The following is a 24,912-nucleotide window of genomic DNA, read 5'->3' on the forward strand; positions in this document are numbered from 1 at the left end:
TTTCCAATTCTATATTATCCTTTTTTTAGATAGGGTCACCAGACCAAAGAGTGGGGAAGATCTGTAGTCAAAAGAAGATGGTGTTACTATACCTACTGCTATTTTATTATTTTTACAAATAATTTAAATGTCTTAAGTACCATATGCCCTTATCAACATACAACTCTGCTATGCATAAAAGCATCAATTCTACCATTTGATATTAAGACATAAAAGACTACCTTCTTCAAAATTAAGATCAATTTTAGTTGTGTCCAGCCTGTACAAACATTGTGGGACAATTAGGGTAATGCAGTTGGTTCTATAGCTGGGGCCAATATTAAATGGTTCAAGCTTTTAATAATCTCTTGTTGTTGTTGTTGTTAGTCGTGAAGTCGTGTCTGACCCATCGCGACCCCATGGACAACATTCCTCCAGGCCTTCCTGTCCTCCACCATTCCCCAGAGTCCACTTAAGCTCACACCAACTGCCTCAGTGACTCCATCTAGCTACCTCATTCTCTCCCGTCCCCTTCATCTTTTGCCATCTATTGTTCCCAGCATTAGGCTCTTTTCCAGGGAGTCCTTCCTTCCCATTAGGTGGCCAAAGTATTTGAGTTTCATCTTCAGTATCTGGCCTTCTAAAGAGCAGTCAGGGTTGATCTCCTCTAGGACTGACCAGTTTGATCGCCTTTGCAGTCCAAGGGACTCGCAGGAGTCTCCGCCAGCACCACAACTCAAAGGCCTCAATCCTTTTGCGCTCAACCTTCCTTATGGTCCAGCTTTCACAGCCATACATTGCAACTGGGAAAACCATAGCCTTGACTATACGCACTTTTGTCGGCAGGGTGATGTCTGCTTTTTAGTATGCTGTCTAGATTTGCCATAACTCTCCTCCCCAGGAGCAAGTGTCTTTCAATTTCTTGGCTGCAGTCCCCATCTGCAGTGATCTTGGAGCCCAGGAAAATAAAATCTGTCACTACCTCCATTTTATCCCCATCTATTTGCCAGGAAGTGAGAGGACTGAATGCCATGATCTTAGTTTTCTTAATGTTGAGTTTCAGGCCAACTTTTGCACTCTCCTCCTTCACCCACATCAAGAGGCTCTTTAATTCCTCTTCACTTTCTGCCATGAGAGTGGTATCATCTGCATATCTGAGGTTGTTGATATTTCTCCCAGCAATCTTAATTCCAACTGGTGATTCATCTAGCCCCGCCTTTCTCATGATGTGCTCTGCATATAAGTTAAACGGGCAGGACGACAATATACAACCTTGCCGAACTCCTTTCTCAATTTTGAACCAATCCGTGGTTCTGTGCCCAATTCTCACTGTTGCTTCTTGACCCACATATAGGTTTCTCAAGAGACAAATAAGATGGTCAGGTACTCCCATCTCTTTAAGAACTTGCCACAATTTGTTGTGATCCACACAATGTCTAGTGCCCACCTATTGCCTCATTTTTAACATGTGAGTTACACTATTTGTGTTTTGTGTTATAAGAGAGAAGTGGCAGCCCTTCTAGTACAGTGGTTTTATAAGAGAGGGGGAGGGAGGGGGAGTTAAGCTGGATATCAAATTTAACTTTTTAGCAAATGCAATAAAGTATATAATAAGAAACAAATGCCTTTTTTCTAATTTATGTATTTTGAGTTTCTGCTTTTGATTCTTGCATTACACATGCAATTTCCATGGCGTCTCTTTTCTCAGACGTATTTTTAAAAGCCATTACTTAGTGTTGAAAAGGATTTGTACCACAGGCTTTGGTGGTAAATAACTTAGTAGTGGGAGGTCCCAAAACCTAATTTAGGACTTAGACACATCATATCAGCTAAATTCTAATATCCATCCAATAATTTATTATGGATACTATCATCTTTCCACTGCCATTGTACTAAGCAGTATTTGATAATAGAAACAACCTTTTGACCTAAATAATATACAGAGAAATGAAAATGGCAAACTAGACAAATTTAATTATCTTTAGGCCTACACTTAAGTCCCATAATATACTTAATTTAATTTACACAGATCTCTCACAGATAACACTTTCCAATGACTTAGTATCCACTACTTTTTCTAACACATGGAATGAGATTTACTTGAATCAGGGTATCAGCTCTGAATCACATTTTCCATTACCTTCAAAATCATAACCAGCTATAGCAATATTTTTCTTGAAAGCATTTCAAATTTAACTTTAAAAAAGCATAATCTGAGACAGGAATGGCTAACCCAGTCTTCTTCCACTCCACATCAGTTTTTCATGCATTAATTCATAAGTCCCGTTTTGTCCTATTTTCACATCAGCTGGCATTTAAAAAAACCACAAACATTCCTATTTAAATATGGACATATTTTCCCCACAAAATATGCTTTTTATAGTAAAATATGCATTTTAATTAAAATGTTAGAACTTTCAACTGAAAATATTACAAAATATGGGTAAGTGCCGAAAACAAAACAAAACAAAAAACTCCAGCAGTGTTTCTATTCAAAAAATAGTGCAGAAAGTGACCATCAGTTCTGTAAGAAGCAATTATGGAATCAAGTGCATTCTCAAACAGATGAGATTACAGACATGACCAAGTACCAAGACAAATGCTCCCCTCCCATTTCTGCATGCAAAATTCTATCCTACAGGCCCTCCACCCTCATTTGTTTCCCCTCTGTGCACCAAGAGCATGAGTTTTGCAGGGAGACTCGGATGTTCCAAAGCCAAAAATGAGAGCATTGGCTCTCTAGGCAGATGAGGTCTTGAAAAGGGTGGGGGAATAGATCCTAGACATGCTGCCTTGCCTGAGTAACCTTTAGAAAAGCAGTCCTAGTCTTCCCATATTTCCTTCTCTAGCATCAAAACTCTGAAAGAACAATGGGCTAACTCTCCCAAGAGCAGTGACCCAGCCTCTGGGATCCCCTAAGGCTGTGTCCTAGGCACTTTTTCTCTCTTCCTTCCTACTACCAGCATCTAGTACCTCCTGTCCAAGCACATGCAACCTTTTTCTCCCAGCCAAACTGAGCTATCACTTCCACTGCCATAGCTATTTCTCTTTCCATCTTTCATTGCAACTTTCCCTTCTGAAAATGTTTGTGAACCATTCAAGGTATCAAAGCAACTCAGTTAAATGTGGCGCACAGAGACAGTTTGTGGTTTATTTTACACACAGTACGTGAATGATGGCACATGCAAAATGTAGCTAAAGATCTCATAAACTACTAGAAACCGTTGTACACCTATTTCAGTTATAATTCGAACTATTGATCTTCTGCCACTTTTCTAAAGAAAGCAAATGTAATTATTCCTAGCTTGGTCACATTTGCTCATCAAGACTACTGGCAAATATGACTTGCTTCACTATTTTAATATAGGTTTTTAAACTGTTTTTAATCTTACATTATAAACTAGTAGGATTCCTTTCACATATTTTGAACAGGAGAACAGCTTCCTGCACAACCATGCAAGCTGCCTTGAGTTACTTGGAAGGAAAAAGGACAGGATATTGACCTAACATAAACAATTGGACTAAGCAAACCTAGGAATTGTTAGAAGTCAAATCATAAGGCAACATCTGTGTATTCGAAATACACGAGTTTTGTCTCTACTTTTTATATATTCAGAGGTCCATGAAACAAAGGTAGACTACACAGGGCACATTATATAGACATCACTATCCAACCCTACGAGGAGATTTAAAAGGAGTTATTCAAGAAGCACTTCTGTGACAATCTGCACAAGACTCATTCACTTTAGTGAGCACACACCAGGATAAGCTCCATTCCAGAGAGAATGACTTGCCACAGAATAAAGCTTCTTAGTAAAATTCTAAGAACATTTACACAAGAGTATATGCCAAATCATGAAGTACCTTTTAAAATGTCAGAGTATTTTGACACATTTTTGTCATCCAGTTAAGCAATCACAATAAGCTAAAAATCCAGCCATTTTGCAGATGTTCAGGTTCAGTGGTATAGCATACTGTTAGAGAACTGAAATGATACACAGCATATTTATAATATTTATATGCCATCCTTTCGCGAAGGCCTCAGGACGGCTTACATAAATAAATATGAATCATATAAAACATTAATACAAATAAATTTCAGATCCACCCTGGCTGCAGATTAAAACATATATAAGCCAATATTAAAAGTTATTAAAATATTGTTGGAATAAAAAGTTCTTAACCTGGCACCAAAAAACAAGTAATGACGGTGCCAGGCGGACCTCTCTGGGGAGCATATTCCATAGATGGGGCGCCACCGCAGAGAAGGCCCTCCTCCGGGTACTTTGCCTCCTAATATCTTTCACAGAGGGTTCCCGGAGGAGGGCCTCTGCTGCCTATCTCAGGGGGCGGGAGGGCAAATACGGAAGAAGGCGTTCCTTAAGGTATCCAGGTCCCAAGCTGTTACTGGCTTTATAGGTAATAACCAGCACCTTGAATTGAGCCTGGACTTCGATGGGGAGCCAGTGAAGCTGGTAGAGGACTGGGATTATATGAGAATAACGCCCAGACCCCGTCAGCAACCTGGCTGCTCTAACGCCCAGCCCCACGTAGAGCACGTTACAGAAATCCAACCGGGAAGTAACCAATGCATGTGTCACTGTCACTAGGCAATCGTTCTCCAGGAAGGGACGCAGCTGATGGATTAACCGAAGCTGAAGGAAAGTGCTCCTTGCCACCGCTGTCACGTGAGCTTCCAAGGACAGCTCCAGGTCGAGGAGCACTCCCAAGCTGTGGACCCTGTCCTTTAGAGGGCGTGCATCTCCATTCAGGGCAAGGTCCAAGTCACCTACCCAGGAGCTCGAACCACCCACGAACAGGACCTCCGACTTGTCTGGATTGAGTTTCAGTTTATTGGCCCTCATCCAGCCTATTAGCATATGCTCAACCCAAATCATCCAGACAATCTGTAATGAAACCCACGTGCGGCTTCCAAAAATCATTCTACCCTGCCTTTAACTTAGTTCTATAAACCTTAGAATACATAAGCCTTGCTGTATTCAAGGGGACATAAACACAAATTATATGTGAACATTTCACATAGTACCACTGACATAATAATGGTAAATAAGGGGAAAAAATCCTTCCAAATATTTTATACTTTCTTTAAAGGTTAAAAGTCTAGGAGACAATGTGTACCTGTACATTTGTGTCATTTATGCACACATGCACACACAAATGTGTGTCTGTAGAAGCACGGAATATAATGTACACATTGGAATGTAAGACAAACTGTTCTGGATCAGACTGAAAACTTATCTAACCCAGAGCTCTGTTTGCTCAGAAGTCAAATAGATGCCTGCAGGAAGAACACAAAAGTGCATGGAAACAACAATACCCTCCCACTCATGTTCCCCAGAAACTGGCATACCAAAGCACACTGCCTCCGATACCAGAAATAATCTATAGCTATTAACGACTAGTAGCTGCCAACAATCTTAACTAAAACAGCAGCAAGAAAATCACCATACTATACAAAAACATAGAATTATTGCAACTACTAGATCCATCACGTAATAAAATATGGGCCAAGATCATCCAAACTATTGTATTCCCAATCATAATGTGTCAGACTGAACGTTATAGAATGAAGAAAGCTGACAGGAAGAGAATGAATGCATTTGAACCATGGTCCTGGAGAAGGACTTCGTGCATACCTTGGACTGACAGAAAGATGAACTTGTGGGTTTCAAGCTGAAGCTTTCCTTAGAAGCAAAAACGATACAACTGAGGCTGTCCTACTTCAGAGACAGCATGAGAAGGCAAGACTCACTGGAGAAGACAATTATGTTATGGAAAGTCATAGGCAGAAGATGAAAAGGGAAAGCCAAATATGAGATGGACTGAATCCATCAAGAAAGCTGCAAAAGTTGAACTTGGAAGAGCTATCACGGACAACACATTTTGGAGGGCTCTCTTTCACAGGGTCACCATAAGTCAAAGATGACTTGACATTATAGAGCAACAGCATAAAAGGCAACAGGAATTCAATGGAGACTGAAACACTCTAGTTTTCATGGCCCATTTGTAAACATGGAGATGTTTTCAAAAATACAGAAGCCTTTAGTTTGTGAACTTAAGGCAGTTATATCTATGAAGCTTTCTTGAACTTATAATGCTAACCCATCTGTCCAGAACAGTGTCTTCTGAGAGGCAGGGCTTCCCCAAGACAAAGGTCTTTCTATGTCTTTTGAAACATAGGAAGCTTTTGAAAACTGGAACTGCCAGGCAGTTGTGTGAAAAGCTGGCACTCTATCCATGAGCTGTAGCTGTTCCCCAAGTTTCCCCAAAGTGTCAGCAGGGCAACTGAAAACAACACTAAGGTAAGACTTCAGCCTGAATGCAGAAAAGCTTTGGCCACCAGAGCATGTTCTCTGATGAAGCAATAAAGCACCAGCTTCTGGCTCTTCTGTAGTTTGCTTCCTCTCCTTTCTAGAAATGTCATGTCACAGGCTCAGCCAGTATCCCTTGGAAACTTCGCCATGTGACACCATTACTGGGATCGGTCAGACATCATAGAAATAAAAGGAAGTTACCTTATACTGAGTAGGAACTCAGTACTGTCAGTGCGGTGTGGTGGTTAGAGTGTTGGACCGAGGACCTGGGAGACCTGGCTCCCCATTCAGCCATGAAGCTTACTGGGCGACTTTGCGCCAGTCATGGACTCTTAGCCTTACCTACCTCACAAATGAAGCCACATAAGCAGTCTTGGGTTTCTCACAAGAGGAAAAAGGGTAGGGTATAAAGCAAGTGTAGTAAACAATAAAATACTCTCAACACTGACAGTGACTCTCCAAGGCTTCAGGCAGGAGTTTTTCCTACCAAACCTTCAGACACCAGGTTTTATTTATTTATTTGTTTATTAATTCACTGAAGCCTCGGGGCGGCTCACAATCATAAATAAATAAACACAATATAAAACAGTATAATTTAAGTAAGGTTTTGATTCAGAACAGTCTGCATGCAAAACAGCTGCTACGCCACCAAGCTACAATCTATCTAAATATCATAGATAAGATGCCTAAATACGGGAATTCCCAGAATTGGTCAGAATGTCATGATTCCAGGTCTTATAGAATACATATTTCTAAAACAGCTGTACATAAATTACAACCCAAACACAGTCCACTAGCCACAGAAAATGAGCCACGAGGGCTCCATCAGCCTTGCATATTTCTTCCTTGCTTTGAATTGCAAGCTGCCTAGGAAGTCCTCGGCAGATATATGTGGCCTATGAATATTTATAACATATAAATAAATAAATAAATAAATAAATAAATAAATAAATAAAGTTGTGGAGGGAGGTCATCATCCATCTACAAGGCTACAGTATGGAGTTGGTGGGCTGCCTTTGGTCCATGGAGAAAGGAAAAGAACAGCAGGAAAAAGAGTCCGAGATTTCTTACTGCTCCTAATGAAAGTGTAGAATAAAAGAGACCTTGCCTTTCATTGAAGACTGTGCATGCCAGGAGGGAGGGGAATAGCATGGCAACCATAAATTGTGCCTGGTCAGTAAGGAAAAACGTGGGGATTCCGACTTTAAAATGATGTATTTCCACAGAAAAAAACTTAAAATAGCTTTGTTGTAATAATTTAAAAATCCACCATGTAAAGATAGCATCCCGTTAAATTTGTCTTTTATGTTGTAGAAATGCTGGGGGACAAGCTCCAGAGGCTGGTGAGATGAAATATTAGGTATCCTAGTGATGAGTTGTTCTTAATACAACAACTAGCCACAAACAGGTTTCAAATCCTTCACATTCATTTTGTAAGAAAAAAGTTCCCATGTTTATCCTTTATACATTCAACCATTTGGTGGAAGATAGAGAAGGTTAAGTTCTGTTGGAAATAAACATACCAGATCTATTTATTTGTTTTAAGTTGCTCATCCAAAGTTCTTCTACAGTTGCTCATCCAAAGTTCTTCTTCTGCACGCCTATGCAGATTTTGTTTAAGACTGCAATGGACATAGCAGCTTTCTGTCAGGTGTGTATACATTTGTCTTAGATTGTAAGCTTTCCTGCAAGCAGCATTAATTTGTGCACTTGTCACACTGACAATTGTTTGAAGGTTCTTTAGAAAATGTCATGAACCTCCCATTTTGATTCTGTGTCTAAGCAGGCCTTTCAAATAGCTTTTACTGAACAGGTAAATGGGGTGTTTAACGGTGAAAGCGAAATAAGGCGTGTGATTTTGCCTCCTATATTTGTGCTATTCCAGTATACCACAGTGCCACCTAAAGGTTATGTAACAAAAAAGCTGAAAATAGAACCCTTATATAGAACTTGGATCTCAATTCTACAGCAAATCTGAAAGAAGATGCAGCAGAGTAGCTACCAATTAGCAACCTTGTGTAGAGCAGGTTCTCCAGGTATATCAACTACAAAGTTCATTGTCCTCAGCACTGGACCCCTGGCTTGGGTAATGGATAGTTTTATCTAGAGGGCTGCAGGAAGCCGCTCGAAGGATTGTGCTGAAAGTTTTGGTATGTTTTATACAAGTCTCTTCATTGCCCTCTATCTAGATTATGCAGTTTTGACCGATGCTGATATTACAAGGGCATCTCTTCTGTAGGAGGGCTTTTTTTTCCTTTTCAGGAGCAAAAAAGGAAAATACATTTTGGGCAGGATAGTTTATTTTCAGTACCTTTTCAAAAATAATGAGCACGTTATTCTTCCCTAGTGGCAGCTGGCCAGTAGTCAAGAAGGGATTATACAGAATCCTGCTTTTGCACTGAAGCGATCACCAGAAATGGCAAGTTGCCAGCAAATGCTTGTTATGTTCTTTTATTTGCTTTATTTGAAAATGTCATGATGGCATCACAAAATGCAAAACATTTCCAGAGAGATGTTCCGCATACATATCGTTAAACAGAGGAATTGGATGGAAGCCTTTGGTAACTGCAGTGTGTTTGGGCTTTCACAACACTGATCTGTATGTGCTGGATTACTATAGTGATAGTTTACATCAACTTTACTAAGGCTGTAGGTAGGTTTTATCTGAGCGATAGCAGAATCAGTCCATGCAGCTGTAGCCACAGGAAACACAAAACTAAATAAATACAAAGACATTAGGAGTGCTGATTAAATCAACATTGATCAATAATAAAAGCTTCTTTATGTGAATCAGTATGTTTTTCTTAATTGTTTATTTTAGCACAGCTAAAATTGAAAACAAGGCAGCACCATTTCTTCCCCCCCACCAAAAAAACCCAAAGTGTATCTCAGGCAAACACTGTGAGCATTTACTTCACACACACAGTCATACACACACAGCCCAAGTATTAAAAACTTGCATCTACATGCATGCACAGGTATGTGGATTTTCCAGGAATATTTCTAATGCTCAGAATAGTGTTATCTGATTTCAGATAACAATATTCTGAGTATTGGTTGACTCATTTTTACTCTCCAGTGCACATTCTCCCTCAATACTCAGAATGCTCAGATTTAGTAAATGAAACTAAAGCTATAATCCATGGCAATATTATGTGCAATATATCACAAAATTTCCCAATAACTACAAAGTATTTGAACTAAAATACTTGCTTCTAAAATTGAATTATCCTTGCAATAAAGTTTAAATGTCATATTCAAACATATGCAAAGCTTCATATGGAAATTATATTATTAAATTTGTAAAAATGTAAAAATACTAACATAGACTTTGTGATATGTGTTTGTATTTAACAAAAAGGACTACACCTGAAAGAACACAGTATTTTAGGATGCATACCCAAAGAAACCCAATATTTATTTTTATTTTATTTTTATTTTTTTAAATAATTTAATTTTTTATTTAAAATGTTTGTGTACTGTCATTCATTAAAAAGTCAGTTTACACACACACACAAAACAATTTAATCAACAATACAACAATTAAAAACTCAGTGCCAGTACTTGATATAAAATAATTAAAATGCCAATTAGCAATAAAAACTGGGTAAATAAAAAGGTTCTGACCTGGCATTGGAATGAAAAAAGTGTTGGCGCGAGGCACACAGCTCTGGGAAGAAAGTTCCATAATCGGGGTGATATAGCAGAAAAGGCTTCCTCCTTGTCACAGCCCTCCTAACCTCTTTCAAGGTTCAGGCAGGCTCATATGAAAGGAGGCATTCCCTTACATAACTAGGCCCTAAATGGTTTAGGGCTTTATATGTCATCATTAGCACCTTACAGCAGGCCTGGACTTCAATTGCTAGCCAGAGTAGCTGATGTAGCACCAGTGCAATATGTTTTCATCTACTAGTCACAGTTGGCAATCTGGCAGCTCTATTTTGAACCACAATGTCCAGACCATCATCAAGGGCAGCCCCACCTAAATCACATTACAATAGTCCAAATGGGATGTTACCAGTGCATATATATCAACAATTTATGTTTTGCTGGATGTAACACCTTCAGGTTTACTCTCTCTGTACAGCCCCTCAACTCCACTGCAAGCTGAGAAAAATCTCATTCACAGCAACTAGTTGGAAGTTTTATTTCACTAAAAGATGAATGCAGTTCCTGGGGCACAGGCTGCGGAAGCTGGGCAGGAGGGAGCTGCAATCATGCCCTGCCTGTGGGATCTCATGGGTCGCTAGTTGTCCACTGTGTGAAGAGAATGCTGGACTAGATGAAGTCTTGGTCTCATCCAACACAGCTCTTACTGTGTGAGATCTTAAGTGAAACAAAAATCACTGTCTTAGTTTCAGTTTTCCTTCTCTATGTTATCGAAGAAATAAAGGGCAAATATACCATGCGTAAATCTGGTCCAGACACAGCCTAGAGCAACTTGGACTGTGCAATGCAAGGAGTTGTCACACCTTATTTTTCAAGTCTTCCATAAGCAACTAGGGATAACTGTGGACATAAATGGTGTGGAAAATTTCCTATGGAAAATATAGCATTGGAAAACTTGGTATGCATTAGCTTTGTGACCAGCAGTTCAAGTAAAAGTAACAAGCCAAGAACATGATCTCCTGCACTTTCTGAAGAATGATTGCAATTTGCGCTGCGAGCTCAGAATCAGAGCTACTTTCAAATACTGTTTTTGTTTTGGTTGCACAGAACAGCTTAGGCAGCGTGAAAACAAATGTCAATCACGATTTTAAAGTTAAAAGAAGAGATGGAAACAGAAGTGTTTTTCCTTATTGTGGTTAACAGAACTCAGCACAAATCAAACAGAAAAAAGAGAAACTTACATGCTCATGTAGTAAGAAAACTGGTGACCTTTTTCTTTTGACCAGAACTGGCACACATATGGACATGCTCAAAGAAAACCACAAGCTATTGCTCCTCAATGAGACAATTGTCTTCTACTCAATTTCTCCTATGTTTAGGAGATTTATAAGAGCTAGATATGGTTAGGAAGTTCTTTACTTTCATTTTCTGGAAATACAGGATTAAGTTGGCTCTATTCTGAGCAGCAACCGTCAGCATACCCCTTGTGTTGTTAGTCTAAATATCTAAAAAGAAAAAACTATCTCCGCAACACCCCTCAACAGAACTGCATTGAACTGCATTTCTCCATTGATCTCGCATGTTACAGGAAAAGTTCTGTGCTTCTTTTCAGAAAAGATGCTACTTACCTTTCCCATTTTGCCATGCTGTATACCAGGATAAACTAAGGAAAGATGTGATGAAAATTAACACGGTGGCCACAGTTCCATTTCGGAGCCTCATCTCATTTCAACATCACACTGGTTTATATTTGGCCAGAGAGCGAGATTTAAGTTTTGTTTGTTTGTTTGAAGCCAGTATATTCCAACTAATACTACTTAGCCAATAGTAAAGAAGGTCGTAACATCATTTCAAAATCATTGTAGAGTCAGCGGAGCAGCTGCCATATTAATGAATTTTGTTTTCTCAGAAGTTTTTCTAGAAGCAACTTGCCATTCCTTAATTGCTCTCCTCCCTATACATAAAGGAAGAAAATCAATTTCAGACTGAAAATGAAGAAGCAAACAGGAAATCAAAGCACAACACAGAAGAATCAAAGTGCAACACATCAACATAACAACTCAAGTGTCTAGATTATGGACAGTGATATCATCACATCTGCCACAAACTGATTAGGTGGCTTTTGGCAGGTTTCTGCCTCCCAACCTAAACACTGTCCCTGATCCCCTATCCTCATGTAAGGCCTGTTTTATCACTTACTTACAAAAGCACTTTATACATCACTGAAGATGCACAGGGAGCAATTTGACCACTCAGGGGGTAAAATTATGCATATTTATTTAGAAATAAATGCTAGTAGATTTAAAGGAATATACTCTTTATTAAGCAGGCATAAAAGTGCAGCCTACAGTTCTATGTGAATATTCACAAAAGCATCCTCTGCTGTTACAAAGCATGGTGGGATTACCACTTCCAAACAAACATCAAAATTACACCTTGGTAGGTGTTTAAGAAAAATAAAACTGAATTTGATACCAAATAAATTAGTTCAACTTTGGTCCCATTAAAAATCAATGGGCCAAGTTAGTCATAATAACTTTTAGTTCCTATTGCTGAAGAGTGGCATATAAATTCTAAATAAATAAAATAAATTAAGCTAGCCTGAATCTAGTTCATCACATTCAAACAGAGAACTAACAGTCCAGTAAAGCTATCTGAAAACTAACCCACCAGAAGCAAGAGCTAGGAAGCTAGGGTAGTTGAGGGGAGAGGCAGAAAAAAGCTGACAGCTAAAGCAAAATTTCACTGTTTCATTTAAAAAAAATAAAAATAAAGGGCTGTTTCATGTTAATATGCAAAGTGAAAGTAAGCTTAAATTTTGTGGAAAGTCAATGGCAGCAGCAATTACAAAGAATTGGTGTTAGGTGTTATTAAGGATAACATTCAATCAAATTAGTTAAGCCTGAAGAAATTAGAAGGCTGTAATTCCACACATTCTTTCATCAAAGAGCAAAGGTTGATACTATAGTTGATATTTACCAGTCTCAATGGACAGACAAATACTAAAATCAGCCTAAAATACTGTTTTGCCTGATGAAATAGTCCATGGGGACATCAGAAAATCTGCTTTTACCATACAGTGATGGCATAGTCTGAAAATGAAAACCAGTAGCACCATCTTTAATAGTGTGCTGCTAAGAGCTTCTAAATAACAAGTTCTTTTTTCCTTTGGAGAAGTGTACCACAAAGAGAATTTTGAAAGCTGTTCTATGGCAGTATCTTAACTGAGATGCCATGCAAAAAGCTAGGTTTGAATTCTGTTTATACCTCAAATACCTGTTTTCATTTAATGGAGGGTGTAAGTACATTTGTAAAATATGGGACAGCAAATTTGTCCAGTGGTTCCCCTCCCAAATGTGCAAATAGCTAGATTTAACCAGATGGTCTTCTGACAAGCTATTAAGTTTCTTAAAATATTTCAGTAATATCTGATGGACCCTTACAGTAACTGAAAATAAGCCTACCTCTAACCTTAGATGGATAGCAGGAATGCTCTGGGAAATAGTCAAGATTAAATTAAGGACAATTTTGGGTATTTCCAATTGGGCAAGTGCTTTCTCATTTCAGCACAAAACTTCAGTCCCATACAGAAGCTGTACAATACCTTTTCCCTGGAAGATTTTGAGTGCAGGGGCTATTAACTGGTTGCTCTTAAAAAAGAATTAAAATAGTCCTCACTGCCCACAAAGCAGCTAAAAGAACTATGCTAATTTTTCAAGGAAAAATTACTGAAAGGAAACACCCTGATATTTGAAAACAGGACATTGCTCTACTGGCCAAGCATTAATCATCCATCTGTGTTTGACTCTATTATTGCTGAAGACCACAATTTGTGTTTTATCATAATTGATCCTCAACTTCTCATTTGCAATGTTCCCCAGGGCAGCCATCATTCTTCTAAGTTCAAATTCATTATGGGATCGTCATTATCGGTATGCAGCTAAATCAGAACCTTGTGCCCACTAAGTGCAACAAGGAAAAGATTCTTAGAGTCCTTTAGCCAATTTCAGGACATCTAAATTGACTCCCTCTGCATGTTTAAAGTTATGTTCACATGAATCATGGTGTATAGAAGCAAAGGAAATAAAGCAAAGGAAAAGTGAACTGAGGAAGAAAACTAAACCCATTGAACATGATTAGATCCAGTTGTGCTGATTTAAGCTCAGACATAATCCCCACCAAGTTCAAGTGGTACTTGCTCCTATGAAAGTGTGTAGAAGAGGCTACTAAAGGAGGACACACTGTTCAATTAACTCCAGAATAGTCGGCATGTTCCCTCACTGAAGCATTGCCATGGACTGAAAAGATTAAGATCTTATTGCTTGGAGGAAAACCAGAGAATTAACCATTTCCTTTCGTTGCAGGTGTAAAGGTATAGTCTCAGTGAATCACAACTGTACAGTCATCATACCACATTGACACATTTGAGGCCTTGCAGGAAATTGAGTTGGACTGTGTGGCAGCCCTGGGGGCTCAGTGAAGAAATGGGTGGTTTAGCTCAGAAGGGACAGAATCCCTAGTGAGGAAGGAGGAACAGGAAGGAAGAGGAACAGCAAGGAGGACAACACCCATCTGCATCTGTAGGAAAGCTGAATAGTAATTCTTGGCTCATCACTTTGTGATGACCTTTTAGCAGAAAGAATGGTGTATAAATCTGAAGAATACTAAATCAGGGCTCAGGATTTTCATGCTGCAATTTATAAATTGTCTTTTGCTGCAGTTGTACTATTGCCTTGAGACTAAAGCTATCTGCAGCGTTATAGCTGAAGTATCCTGCAACTTAGTGAACTGAGGAACTTAAGAGTAGCTAACTACAAAGTTTTGGACTTACATGGTTCTCTCTACAAACAGGGATTTTGGTTTGTATTGATTTTGTCTTAACAGACTACTTATGCATATAGCTCTATGCGGTTAACTGCTGCGATTTTAATTAAAGTTTAATTCACATCCTTGCAAGTTTTATTCCAAGTCCCATTAGACCCACATGGACAGAGTTACATATGATGATTGTAAACAATAAAAGTGAATTGTTCTGCTTTCTCTTTTTTGTGCTTTGGATTTCTTCTTTTGAGAACACAGTTATCCTTATATTAACCCTTATGTTGACTGCTGGCAGTACTTACAGGAAGAGTCTTAAATTTGCTGCATATAAAACTCCCTAGGTCCTGCAATACAACCATAAATTATGCCCCAAGACTAGCACTGGTATTCTCCCATTGCTTTCAGGGAGTGGGACAGTTAAAGAAACAAAGATTCAGAGGAAAGAGGCAGAAAAACAAACTTCTCATCCATCTCCCTTCTCAAGGGAGTAATCATCTCCCATGGAAGGAAGTCCTGCCTCACACTTAGGAATGCTCTGCCTGTTTGTTCCTAATTCCAAAAAGCCAAAACAAAATGATGAAATGATGAAAACTTGTCCAGATTAGGAAGGTAGTTTTGTAAAATGCACTTTCATTAACAATTCCGCCTTTAGTTGACTGGCAAAAGTTGTATACATCCACAAATACAAGTCATATTTCTCAGCATACTAATTGAAGTTTAATTGCTGCAAGTGGGAGAGGCCCTTCTCTGGGAACTCTCCATGAAGGAAATTAGGAGGGCAAGTACTCGGAGGAGGGCTTTCTCTGCGGTGGCGCCCAATCTATGGAATGCGCTCCCCAGAGAGGTCCGCCTGGCACCGTCGTTATTTGTTTTTCGGAGCCAGGCGAAGACCTTTTTAGTCAAATGTTATTTTAATTGTTAATATTATTTATTCATTTTATTCTTTGACCAGGGCAACTTAATTTATATTGCTAATTTATATAGTTTTATTGTATTCTATTTATTTATGGTTTGTGAGCCGCCCCGAGGCTTAGAAGTCCCCTAAATAAACAAACAAACAAACAAACTACTAAAATTATGATTAAAACATTTATTACTAAGCAGAGATATCACTGTCCTGGTTATGTCAACACTGCAGAGCTGAGAAGGGTAGGGTGATGACACGCAGGGATGGCTCTTGTGTGCTGATACTACAGAAAGGACGGGGGGGAGCACCAGCACAGTTTCCAGAACCAAGACCTGCACAGTAGGTCCTTTCTGAGGGCCCAAAGCCTAGGAGGGGCCTACTGACAACAGCCCCCTGGACTTCCTCCTCTCTATTCACTGTCCCAACAACCTCTTCCTCTGGCCATGCTGACACTGGTGGTCAGAAAAGGAGCATTACATGCCCAGTTGCTTACTGACTCTTTGCCTGTCAAACAAGCAATGACAAGAGAGAGGATAAGGAACAAGAGCAGCTGGTTACTATGGCAGTAAAAAGATCAGTTCATTGAGAAGTGGCCCACTGAGGATATTTAGCTCAAGATTTCTCAAAAACCTGGAGCTGGCCCTATCGGGAACAGTACAGGAAAAGAGAAAAGCCAAGTCCAAGCTATGGGAGAAAGGTGCCACTGTGGTTCTTTATTCACACACACTAGCAATGTAGTACTGGATCAAGCCAAATATTTACTATTCAAACACTCTGAACTGAGAAGCATTTTGCTTAGAAGCAACAGGCAAACACTGTAACTTATGATACCTGCTTTACATTTGATCAGATCAGACCCAGACTTAGTCATACTTAAAGAAGACCCATTGATATGATGGAATTTGAGTTATTCTTGACTTACTTAAATCTCCTTGATTTCAGTGCATCAGCTCTAAGGATGACTAACTCCAGATTCAATGCAAGATACATTGACACAAGAGCTTCTTGTTTTGCACAGGGGTGTGGATTTGGACAGAAAAGCAACATTAGTATCATTAGCTAGCATGCTGCTGGGAATGAAAAACTTTCTAAAATATAGGTAGAAACACAGGTATACATATGCACCACATTATACATAGCAAAGGGGTTCATGAAAGCTCAACTCTAGGAATAATTTTTGAGAAATGAGTAATTTATTACCTGGTGATGATGATCAGGATTACAGCTCAAGCTACCTGTAACAAAGCAAATGTTCTTAATATTAAAGTTGTTACTTCTGAGACGGTAACAGCTGCATTACCATAATATGCATTTACTCTAATCAAGCAAGGATGACTCCCACACAGTAACCTGCTGGATCACTTTCCAGATGTACAAAAGAGGGTCAGCCCAGAACTGTACTTGGGTGATCCACATGGGGTCTAGCCTCCATTCACATCCCACAATGTGTGAGGCAGGCAATGCAAAAATTATCCAAAACAAAGTAAATTCTGACATATACACATAGAAGTGAATTTTTCAAAGATGTGCTCTTTCACATGTTCTTTCCAGTCCCTTTGTGCTCATTTTAATTCCTTGTCTTGTATGAACAACCAGAAAGAGTTTCTCTCATGCAAGTTTTCCTCTCGGCGCCTGATTACAGCCGATTTTTCCTCCTTTCGCATACGCTCATCTAGCTACCCATCTATCCTGTGTCTTATACAGGACCTTTCCTTCCCTCACCTACATACCTCTGGTGGGAGTGAGAGTAGGGGCAGGCTCTCCGCCACATTCCTCCTACTCCACCTCACAGAGACAGCCTCGAATCACATCATAATACTTCTCCCCACCCCCCACGCCCCAAGGAGAAGAGGCGCCCACACGTCACCGAGTTAGGCATAACGTAGAATTAGCCACACAAAATGCAGGTCCAGTTCTTTCCCCTGCTCTGCAGCAACTATGCACAACGCGAGTCTGCCCACTCACGCGTCATGCACAACGCGAGTTTGCTCATTCACACGTACATCCGCACCGCTCCCCTTGCCTGTCTTAACATCGGCATGTCCTCCTGCCACGCACTCCTTGCCTTCCCGCAACACCTCTCTCCTCCAGCTACGCCTGCGTAGAGATACGGAGAGACGCACGAGCTGTCGCATTGCACTGCCCTCTTACTCCAGCACTGACCGACTTTGGCAGGTCGAACCTGGGCGGGCAGGCGACTACGGCGGGGGTGCCGGCCGCCGGCCTGCATCCTTCGCCGTGCAGTCCTGCCCACACGCCGGCCGACCCGTCTCACCGCCACGCCGCCGCCGCCGCCACTTCTGCTCCACGCTCCACAGAGCAAGCGGCTCGCCCTCCCCCGTCCACCCGCTCGGAGGCCCCCGGCGAGGACCCCTTCCCCGCACGCCCGGGAGGACTCGCCACGGGAGCACCGAGCGGCGGGGACGCAAGCCGGGCGCGCCTCCCTCCCACCCTCCGTCCCGCCCGCCCGCCGCTGCGCTCACCTTGGTCCTGCAGGAGCCGCCCTGCGCTCGCTCCTGCAGGGGGAGCGCCGAGGTCCTCCTTCGCGCGCCCGCGCCAGAGGCGGCAGGTGCGCTGGGGCAGCCCTCGCCGCGGGCGCCGTCCGCGCACGATGCCCGCTCCGCCCGTGCAGCAGGAGGAGACGCGCTCCCACGTCGAGAACTGCCTCCAGCCAGCGCATCCCTCGCCGGCTACGCTCGAAGCGCCCGCCCCCTTCCCCCTACCCGGCGCTCCGTTGGCCGAACAGGGAACCAATTAGCAGCCTGTGTCGAGCGGTCCTTTCCGGCGGGTGGTGCAGGCAAGCTTCAATCTCAGACCCGAAGGTTTTATATTGAAATCTCGCGAGAGTTCTTTGCTGTGGACAGTGCTGGGAGGGCTATTCTAGACGTGAGTTATTCTTAAGTGATTCCGCTGAGTGCAGCGGGGCTTGCTCTCAGGTGAAGTGACAGATGCATTCTGTGGGTGAGAAAAGCAGGCTTCGTCAGTTGCGCAATATTGGAAAGCAAAGGGGTCTATCTCCTGGTAACTAAACATGTGGTTAGCGGTGGGAGTCTTTATTTATGCATCTATTTTAATTTCTATACGGGTCATCGCTCGCTGCTGCTAATTTTGATATCTCGACTGATATCTTTAGTGCAGTCCAGGTGCTTGTCTGGATTTTTTGTTTTTTTGTTCTCTGAGGCCTTTGGCTAATACTTTGCATGCAAGATCTCAGTGGAGCAAAGTTGCTACTTTATGAAGAATGTGAAAAATATCCATTATCCTTTGTACTCTTGAGTATCTGAACTAAAGGGCAAGTAGTTATCTCAGGCACATGTAAGAAAACTGTGCCTGTCAAAATACATATGGGAGGTATTCAGTTTAGAGAGTCAGCCTTCCCCAGCCAGTGTTGGAAGTTACAGGACTTTTTTTGTCCAATGGCGCATAAGATGGCACCCTAAGCATGCTTAAGTTACAGATTTGCACAGATGAATCAGCAGGCAGTCACGATTAGACCAGAGAGAACCTGAGTAGAGATGCGTGGATGTCTTCCCTGCAAATATGTTTTGATTGAAGGCAGGCACATGGAAGGAAAGACAACCACTACAAAGCACAATCACACCTGGCTCCCTTTCTGTATATGTCTGGGGCCAGGACAATATTGCACTGGGCTTTTTGCAGGTTGTATTCTAGCCCCCCAAACTGGCAGGGAGTGGAAGGGGACAGGTCATAGTAGTGCCAGAAGCAACACAACTCCAGCCACCCAAAAATCAGCCCTCTTCTGAGCAAGACAGGTGCAGCCACCACCATTTTCCTTGTTCCCATGCCTAGAGGCACTGCCATCAATGGAACTCAGAGGCAATGGGGCAAGGTAGGCAATGGCAGCCACAACATCACAACAACCCTGTAAGGTAGGTTGTACCAAGAAAATTGAGCAGCACACAGCAAGCTAGTGAGTGTCATGGCTGAGAGAATTAGAACCCAAATCTTCCAAGTCCCAGTCCAACACTCTTAACCACTACACTGCACTATCTGTTATTATGGCGATTCCCTTGAGATGGCCAATTTAATTGTGCAGGACATGAGTAACACTTCTCTCCCCTGTTCCTTGCCATATGCTTTAAAGCAGCTTCTGCATTCCTGCTACATTAAAAGTGTCACAACAAAACTGTTTAAAAATCAAAGACAGCAATAATAATTTGGGCAGTGCAATTCTGCATTTTAAATTCAGAATTCATGACTATGGAAATACAGCAGAGTCTGCTTCTGTCCTGTTCCCCAGCTGCTTTCTGGGTTGTCCCTTGGGGGCACAGGACTGGGGGGCCAAGGTCCAGTCCTGACTGCTGAACCCCCTCAGGTTTACTTGGCAGCAATACTTTGATCAGTGTCACAAGAAGCATGAACTTCACTGCTTTTGAACATCCACTGTGGAGCAGTCCCTGGAGGACTGCCTGACCCAGCTGCCCAGTGCTGCTGAGAGAAGGGTCCAGGTCAGGCCATGGACAGCAACGGATCCTAGCACCACCCTCTCAAGGGTGCCAGTTGCTGACACCATCCCTGTTACGTCTGCCTTCATCCCACCCACCAGCTCCAGAGCTGCTTAAAATGTGAAAGGCCAGGAACAGGCAAGCTCAAACCTTTAAATGTAACTGGCAGGCACAGTTACAAAGTAATAAGTCATGTCTGAAGTTGGTGAAGTGCCAGAGATGACAAATTTGATAACTACAGAAGCTGTGTTGCCAGCGTAATTTATGTCACGATTACAATTCCTCTGTTCTTGTGATTCAAGGCCTTGAAAGGAACAAAGCTACAGCTTATAAAATCTGACACAGAAGCATTCCCTGTTCAGAACACCAAGTAGAAGGCTAGGGAAGTGGCAGCAATGTACTCTTATGAAATGCATGGCTTGGGTGCTTTCTGATTATGGACAAAGAGAGGTTCATGCATGCATGTCCCCCCTTTCAAGAGGCCACTGGTGGTATTTAGAGTAAACGAGAGGAGTGTATGACCCTTCACTGAGTGAGAGAGTTCCTTTTTTATTCTTACTGCAATTACTCCAGTTATTATGTCATGTGTAAGGCAGGGGCACAGGAACTGGTAGAAATTACCTTTACGTTATACAGCAGAGGTGAAGGTTATCTAAACTTATTGATAAAGGAAACAGCAAATTGGCATTACCTCCACAGTAATTGCTTTCTGACTATCCTTCATTTGTATAAACTCTTGTTCACCATCGGTCAGTCCAATTCTTTCAGCAATCTCCAACTGAATCTTATTCTTTACTTTCTCGCAGTTAATTCTGCAACTCAGACCAGATTATAATGTTTATTGTCTGTCCAGAGCTTGGTTCAAGTTTAGAGAAGTGGAGACACAGTCCTACTGGGGCTGTGGAACCCTGAGAGGTGGCCTTCCATCTTTCAACCACTGAAACCATTTTACTGCCAACAATCACCCCTTCAAAAACAACCAAAATCAAACCTCCAAATGCCCCCAGAGGTGCTGCAGTAGTTTGGGGAGAGGTTTTTTTTTTAACACGTCTGAAATTGGAAAGGGAAATAACATGCAACAGAAATGTCAACCACCCCTCCCTGCATGCCATGAGCCTAATCCAGATCAAACATATTGTCAACCTAGGCCTGAATCTCACATTCCCCGCCTCATTTTCCCTCCACTCTCTCTACCTAACCTTTGCTGCAGTCCTTTACACAGTCACTGGTGATTACTTCTGTGTACAAATGTATAGGATTGAACTTCTGTTGATTTTTAAAGGCTTAGAACAATGCTATCATGCTAAACCTGTTCCCTTCTCAGCACTGTAAAGGCTAAGGCAGGTTCCTCCAGTCTGGTTCCTTCCAAATGTGTTGGGCTGCAGCACATTGGAGGACACCAAGCTGGGGAAGGGCAAGAGAGTCACTTCTGCGCTGTGAACTCCCCGAAGTTCCACTCAGTGGCCTCCAGGCTGTCCTGCTGGATCTCTCTGCTGAAATACAGTTGTGTTGCGGTTCCAAAGAGTTTGCAAAGCAAGGAAGAAGCAAAGAGACCCAAGTATGGAGCCACTGATCACCATACAAAGCTGTTAGGCAAAAATGTGCAAATAATTAACTATGGCTTGTTATCTAATGACAACTTAAGAGTCCTTCTTGGCATTGTTGCTAGGATTGAGGCAGTTGGTTGATCCCCACAAACGGAAAACATTTTCATTAAAATAGGTGCTTTTGGTCATGGGGGAAGGAGTGTGTTCACACTAGTCCATGTGGTCTGGCTACAGTAGGAATGTGAAGTGTTCCTCTCTCTGCCTGAATGTGTGGCTTGCAGATAATCCAGGCTGAGCCAGGGTGGTAGTTACCCAACACAGCATTACACTGTCTGGAAAGGTCAACATGTGGAAGTAAACTAATTTTCTGTGAATGGTAGTGACGTTATATCTGGCCACATAGTTGGAAGCTAGATGCACAGAGCTGACTGAAATTTGCATCCAGCTAAGTACAAGGTAATGAAGTTTAATGGGTCCTGTGGCTTACTGGTAGCACAATTACTCATCAAGGACCATCCTTCTTCAGTCATGTTACAAGCATCAGGTGTTCTTTACAGTACTGTCCACCTAAATTCATCATTCACCATTGATCAATATCTGAACTTTCTTCATAATAAGAAGTATTTAGGCTAATTGCGTCTTGAGCTGAGGTTCCTCCTTTGAACAACCACCAGCCACTGACCATTTTCACTGCAATTTTATTACCCCAAGTACAAATCACCCAGAGCATTCACAGAGTGGCTTGTGAACCCAATCAAGTTCTTTCTTATGAACATGCCTGGGCTCCATCCCCTTGGGAGGGGTCTCTGAAGGTGAGCACACCCACCCTGTGCATGCTACTCATTCAATTGGACCTCTCGTCTCTGCTGATGCCTCTCACAGGGTCAAGTGCAGAGGGGTCCAGTCTGTGTCTGGGAAATGCTCTTCCTCAGGAACCCCTCCCACTGGCTGTACATCGCAGCAAAGCGCCTGGCCTTGAGATAATCTCCTCCTGCTGCTGCATCTCAGAATCTTGACCCAGCCCATCCTTCCCAATCTCACTGAAATTTGCTTCACTTTCTGATTCTGAATTAACTGCAACTATGAGCAGTGGCATGAAGAGGCACAAATCAGCTGGGAATTTTCTGTATGGTCTTCTTTGACTAAGTAACCCAAAGCGAGAAATGTTCAACTTTTTCTACTGTCAGTTATTTTGTACCTAGTTAAATTCTATACCTTAAAAACATTGGGTATTCTACTAAAGGGAAAACATGGAGTCAAAGAAAACCCTTTAAACCAGGAGCCCACTGGAAACATTATCCAACATCAAAAGGGGTGTGTGACCGAGTGTACACTTTTCTATCTTCCCTGATGTAAAGTGCTCTGTTGCAGAATCTTAAATTAGAGAAAACTCACTTTTCTCCCTGAAGCAGCCTAACATCATTTAAAATAAATAGAGAAAACATGCCAGTAGCAAAGAAGCTTTCCTCACTGCAGAGAGCCCATGAAGAGTCAAGAAGGCTACACTGTCTATGCTGAATCACTAATTTTATTAATGGGAAGGGTTCCCTGTGACTCAATACTTGGCAAAATAAAAATAAGAAATACATTTAATTGATTCCATAAAGCAGAGATTGGCAGCACATGCCCCTTCAGATGGTGTTGGCTTTCAGCTCCTTTCAACATTGACTATGCTGGTTAGGACAGATGAGAGTGCAATCCAAGGCATGTTTAGATGGGGAAAAGTCCTACTGGTTGGGCTGGGGAATACTAGGAGTTGTACAACTTCTGCCTAAACATGCACAGGATTGTGCCCTGAATCTTACAACATCTGGGGGGCTTCATCCCTCCTACTAAGACTTATGGTTATTCCGATGCTGCAAAGCCAAGCCATGCATATCACATAAAGGTCTGTATTCAGATCTTTGTCCTGGCACTCCCTGCTTTAAGGAAGTTGCAGAAGAATCTGATTTTTATCAGAGTCAGACAGTGGTACTGGGAAGAACAATTAACCCTCTTCTGTGCATCATTTCCTGGATCTGCATTGTCCTCCAAAGCTGTTATTACATCCAAAACAGAAAAAGACCAGTACTTTGCAATTCCCATGCTTCTTTTTCTGATTTGCTTGCCTGAAGCAACGAGAAAATGTGCTTCTTCTCCAGTAACCTTGCATGACATGCTGCAGCCCCAACCCACAGAGCAATAGAAGCTCTTGAAATCAGGCAGCCTGCTTTTGGGAGCAGGACATGGATCATGCCATACCAGAAAATAATTACCAGATTTTTCCCTTGTGTGAGAAAATATGGGAAAAGCCAGAGACGGGCATGGGGAGGCAATGACTAGGACGACTGCAAAAGATTGCTCAAATTGTAGCCCAAACAATCCTGGAAAGAAGAAACGCCAATAGCACCTGAAAAGACCTGCATGGTACCCAAAGAATGCAGTATAGCAGATATTCCTGGCTGTAAGGGACTAGCTGGGGTGGGATTTGGGGAAATCTGGTATGAACTGTTTGTTGGAAAAGATTCTCCTACATCAGGGTTGGACAATGTGTGGCCTTCCAGGTGTTTTGTTCTACCATTTCCCTCATCAAAGACTGTGTGAACTAGGTGAGCCAAAACAAATGCAGGATGCCGGTGTTATGTGTTAGGACAGCAGCCAAGCATATTTAATTTAGGTTCATTTAGGCAGTCCCATCCTATAATTTGAAGGCAACCATTAAGGCAGCTCTTCCCAGCAAGGCAGCTACCAAAATGCTTCCTTTCAAAATGTATATGGAATCTTTTGCATGATTATCAGGTCATGTATTTTACTGTGCACGATTAATAGCTATGCATTTTTAGTGTGTGAAGAGTTGTGTATTTTTTTTGTCCTTCTTCTTACACTCACCTCATGTGTTTGATTCCAAACTAAGGAAAGGCATATGGAGAGGAGGAATTGTGCTTTTAAAACATTTTGGAACAGTAGCTTTGTTAGTGAACCTCCTTGGCAGCAATAATGCTTAAACAAGTATATTGTGGCAGGAAGTTTCATCAGAGGCAACATCAAACATCTGATGAGATAGTCTCTTACCTGTGAATGTTTATGACCCAGTATTCTTGTTAGCTTCCAAAGTGCTCCAATAGTCTATGTTTATTTTCTTTGTTTTGTATATATTAGAGAAAATTGAGTAATCATATAATTTCTGATGGAGAATATGGGAAAGTCATATGAGGAGAGACTGAGGGAGCTGGATCTTTTCAGCCCTGAGGAGACTCAGAGGGGACCTG

The 24,912-nt window shown here is 41.7% G+C and overlaps 1 protein-coding gene across 3 annotated transcripts in view; it reads right to left on the minus strand.

Moving 5' to 3' along the window:
* MGAT4A (alpha-1,3-mannosyl-glycoprotein 4-beta-N-acetylglucosaminyltransferase A) overlaps positions 1 to 18,320 on the minus strand; it is a 65,046-nt gene extending 46,726 nt beyond the window's left edge. The window contains exons 1-3 of one of the 3 annotated variants that reach the window (XM_044433533.1): positions 18,135 to 18,320; positions 16,852 to 16,886; positions 11,552 to 11,877 (exon numbers count right to left, since the gene is read on the minus strand). In XM_044433533.1, coding sequence (XP_044289468.1) covers positions 11,552 to 11,645 — 94 coding nt within the window. In that variant the 5' untranslated portion in view covers positions 11,646 to 11,877; positions 16,852 to 16,886; positions 18,135 to 18,320. Of the gene's footprint in view, positions 1 to 11,551; positions 11,878 to 16,851; positions 17,447 to 18,134 lie in introns of those variants that run through there. The other 2 variants (XM_044433543.1, XR_006415061.1) reach the window with 2 other exon arrangements.
* Positions 18,321 to 24,912: the final 6,592 nt, after the last annotated feature.

Source organism: Varanus komodoensis, unplaced genomic scaffold, assembly GCF_004798865.1.
Source record: "Varanus komodoensis strain SLA01 unplaced genomic scaffold, ASM479886v1 scaffold1, whole genome shotgun sequence".
Taxonomy (NCBI): Eukaryota; Metazoa; Chordata; class Lepidosauria; order Squamata; family Varanidae; genus Varanus; species Varanus komodoensis.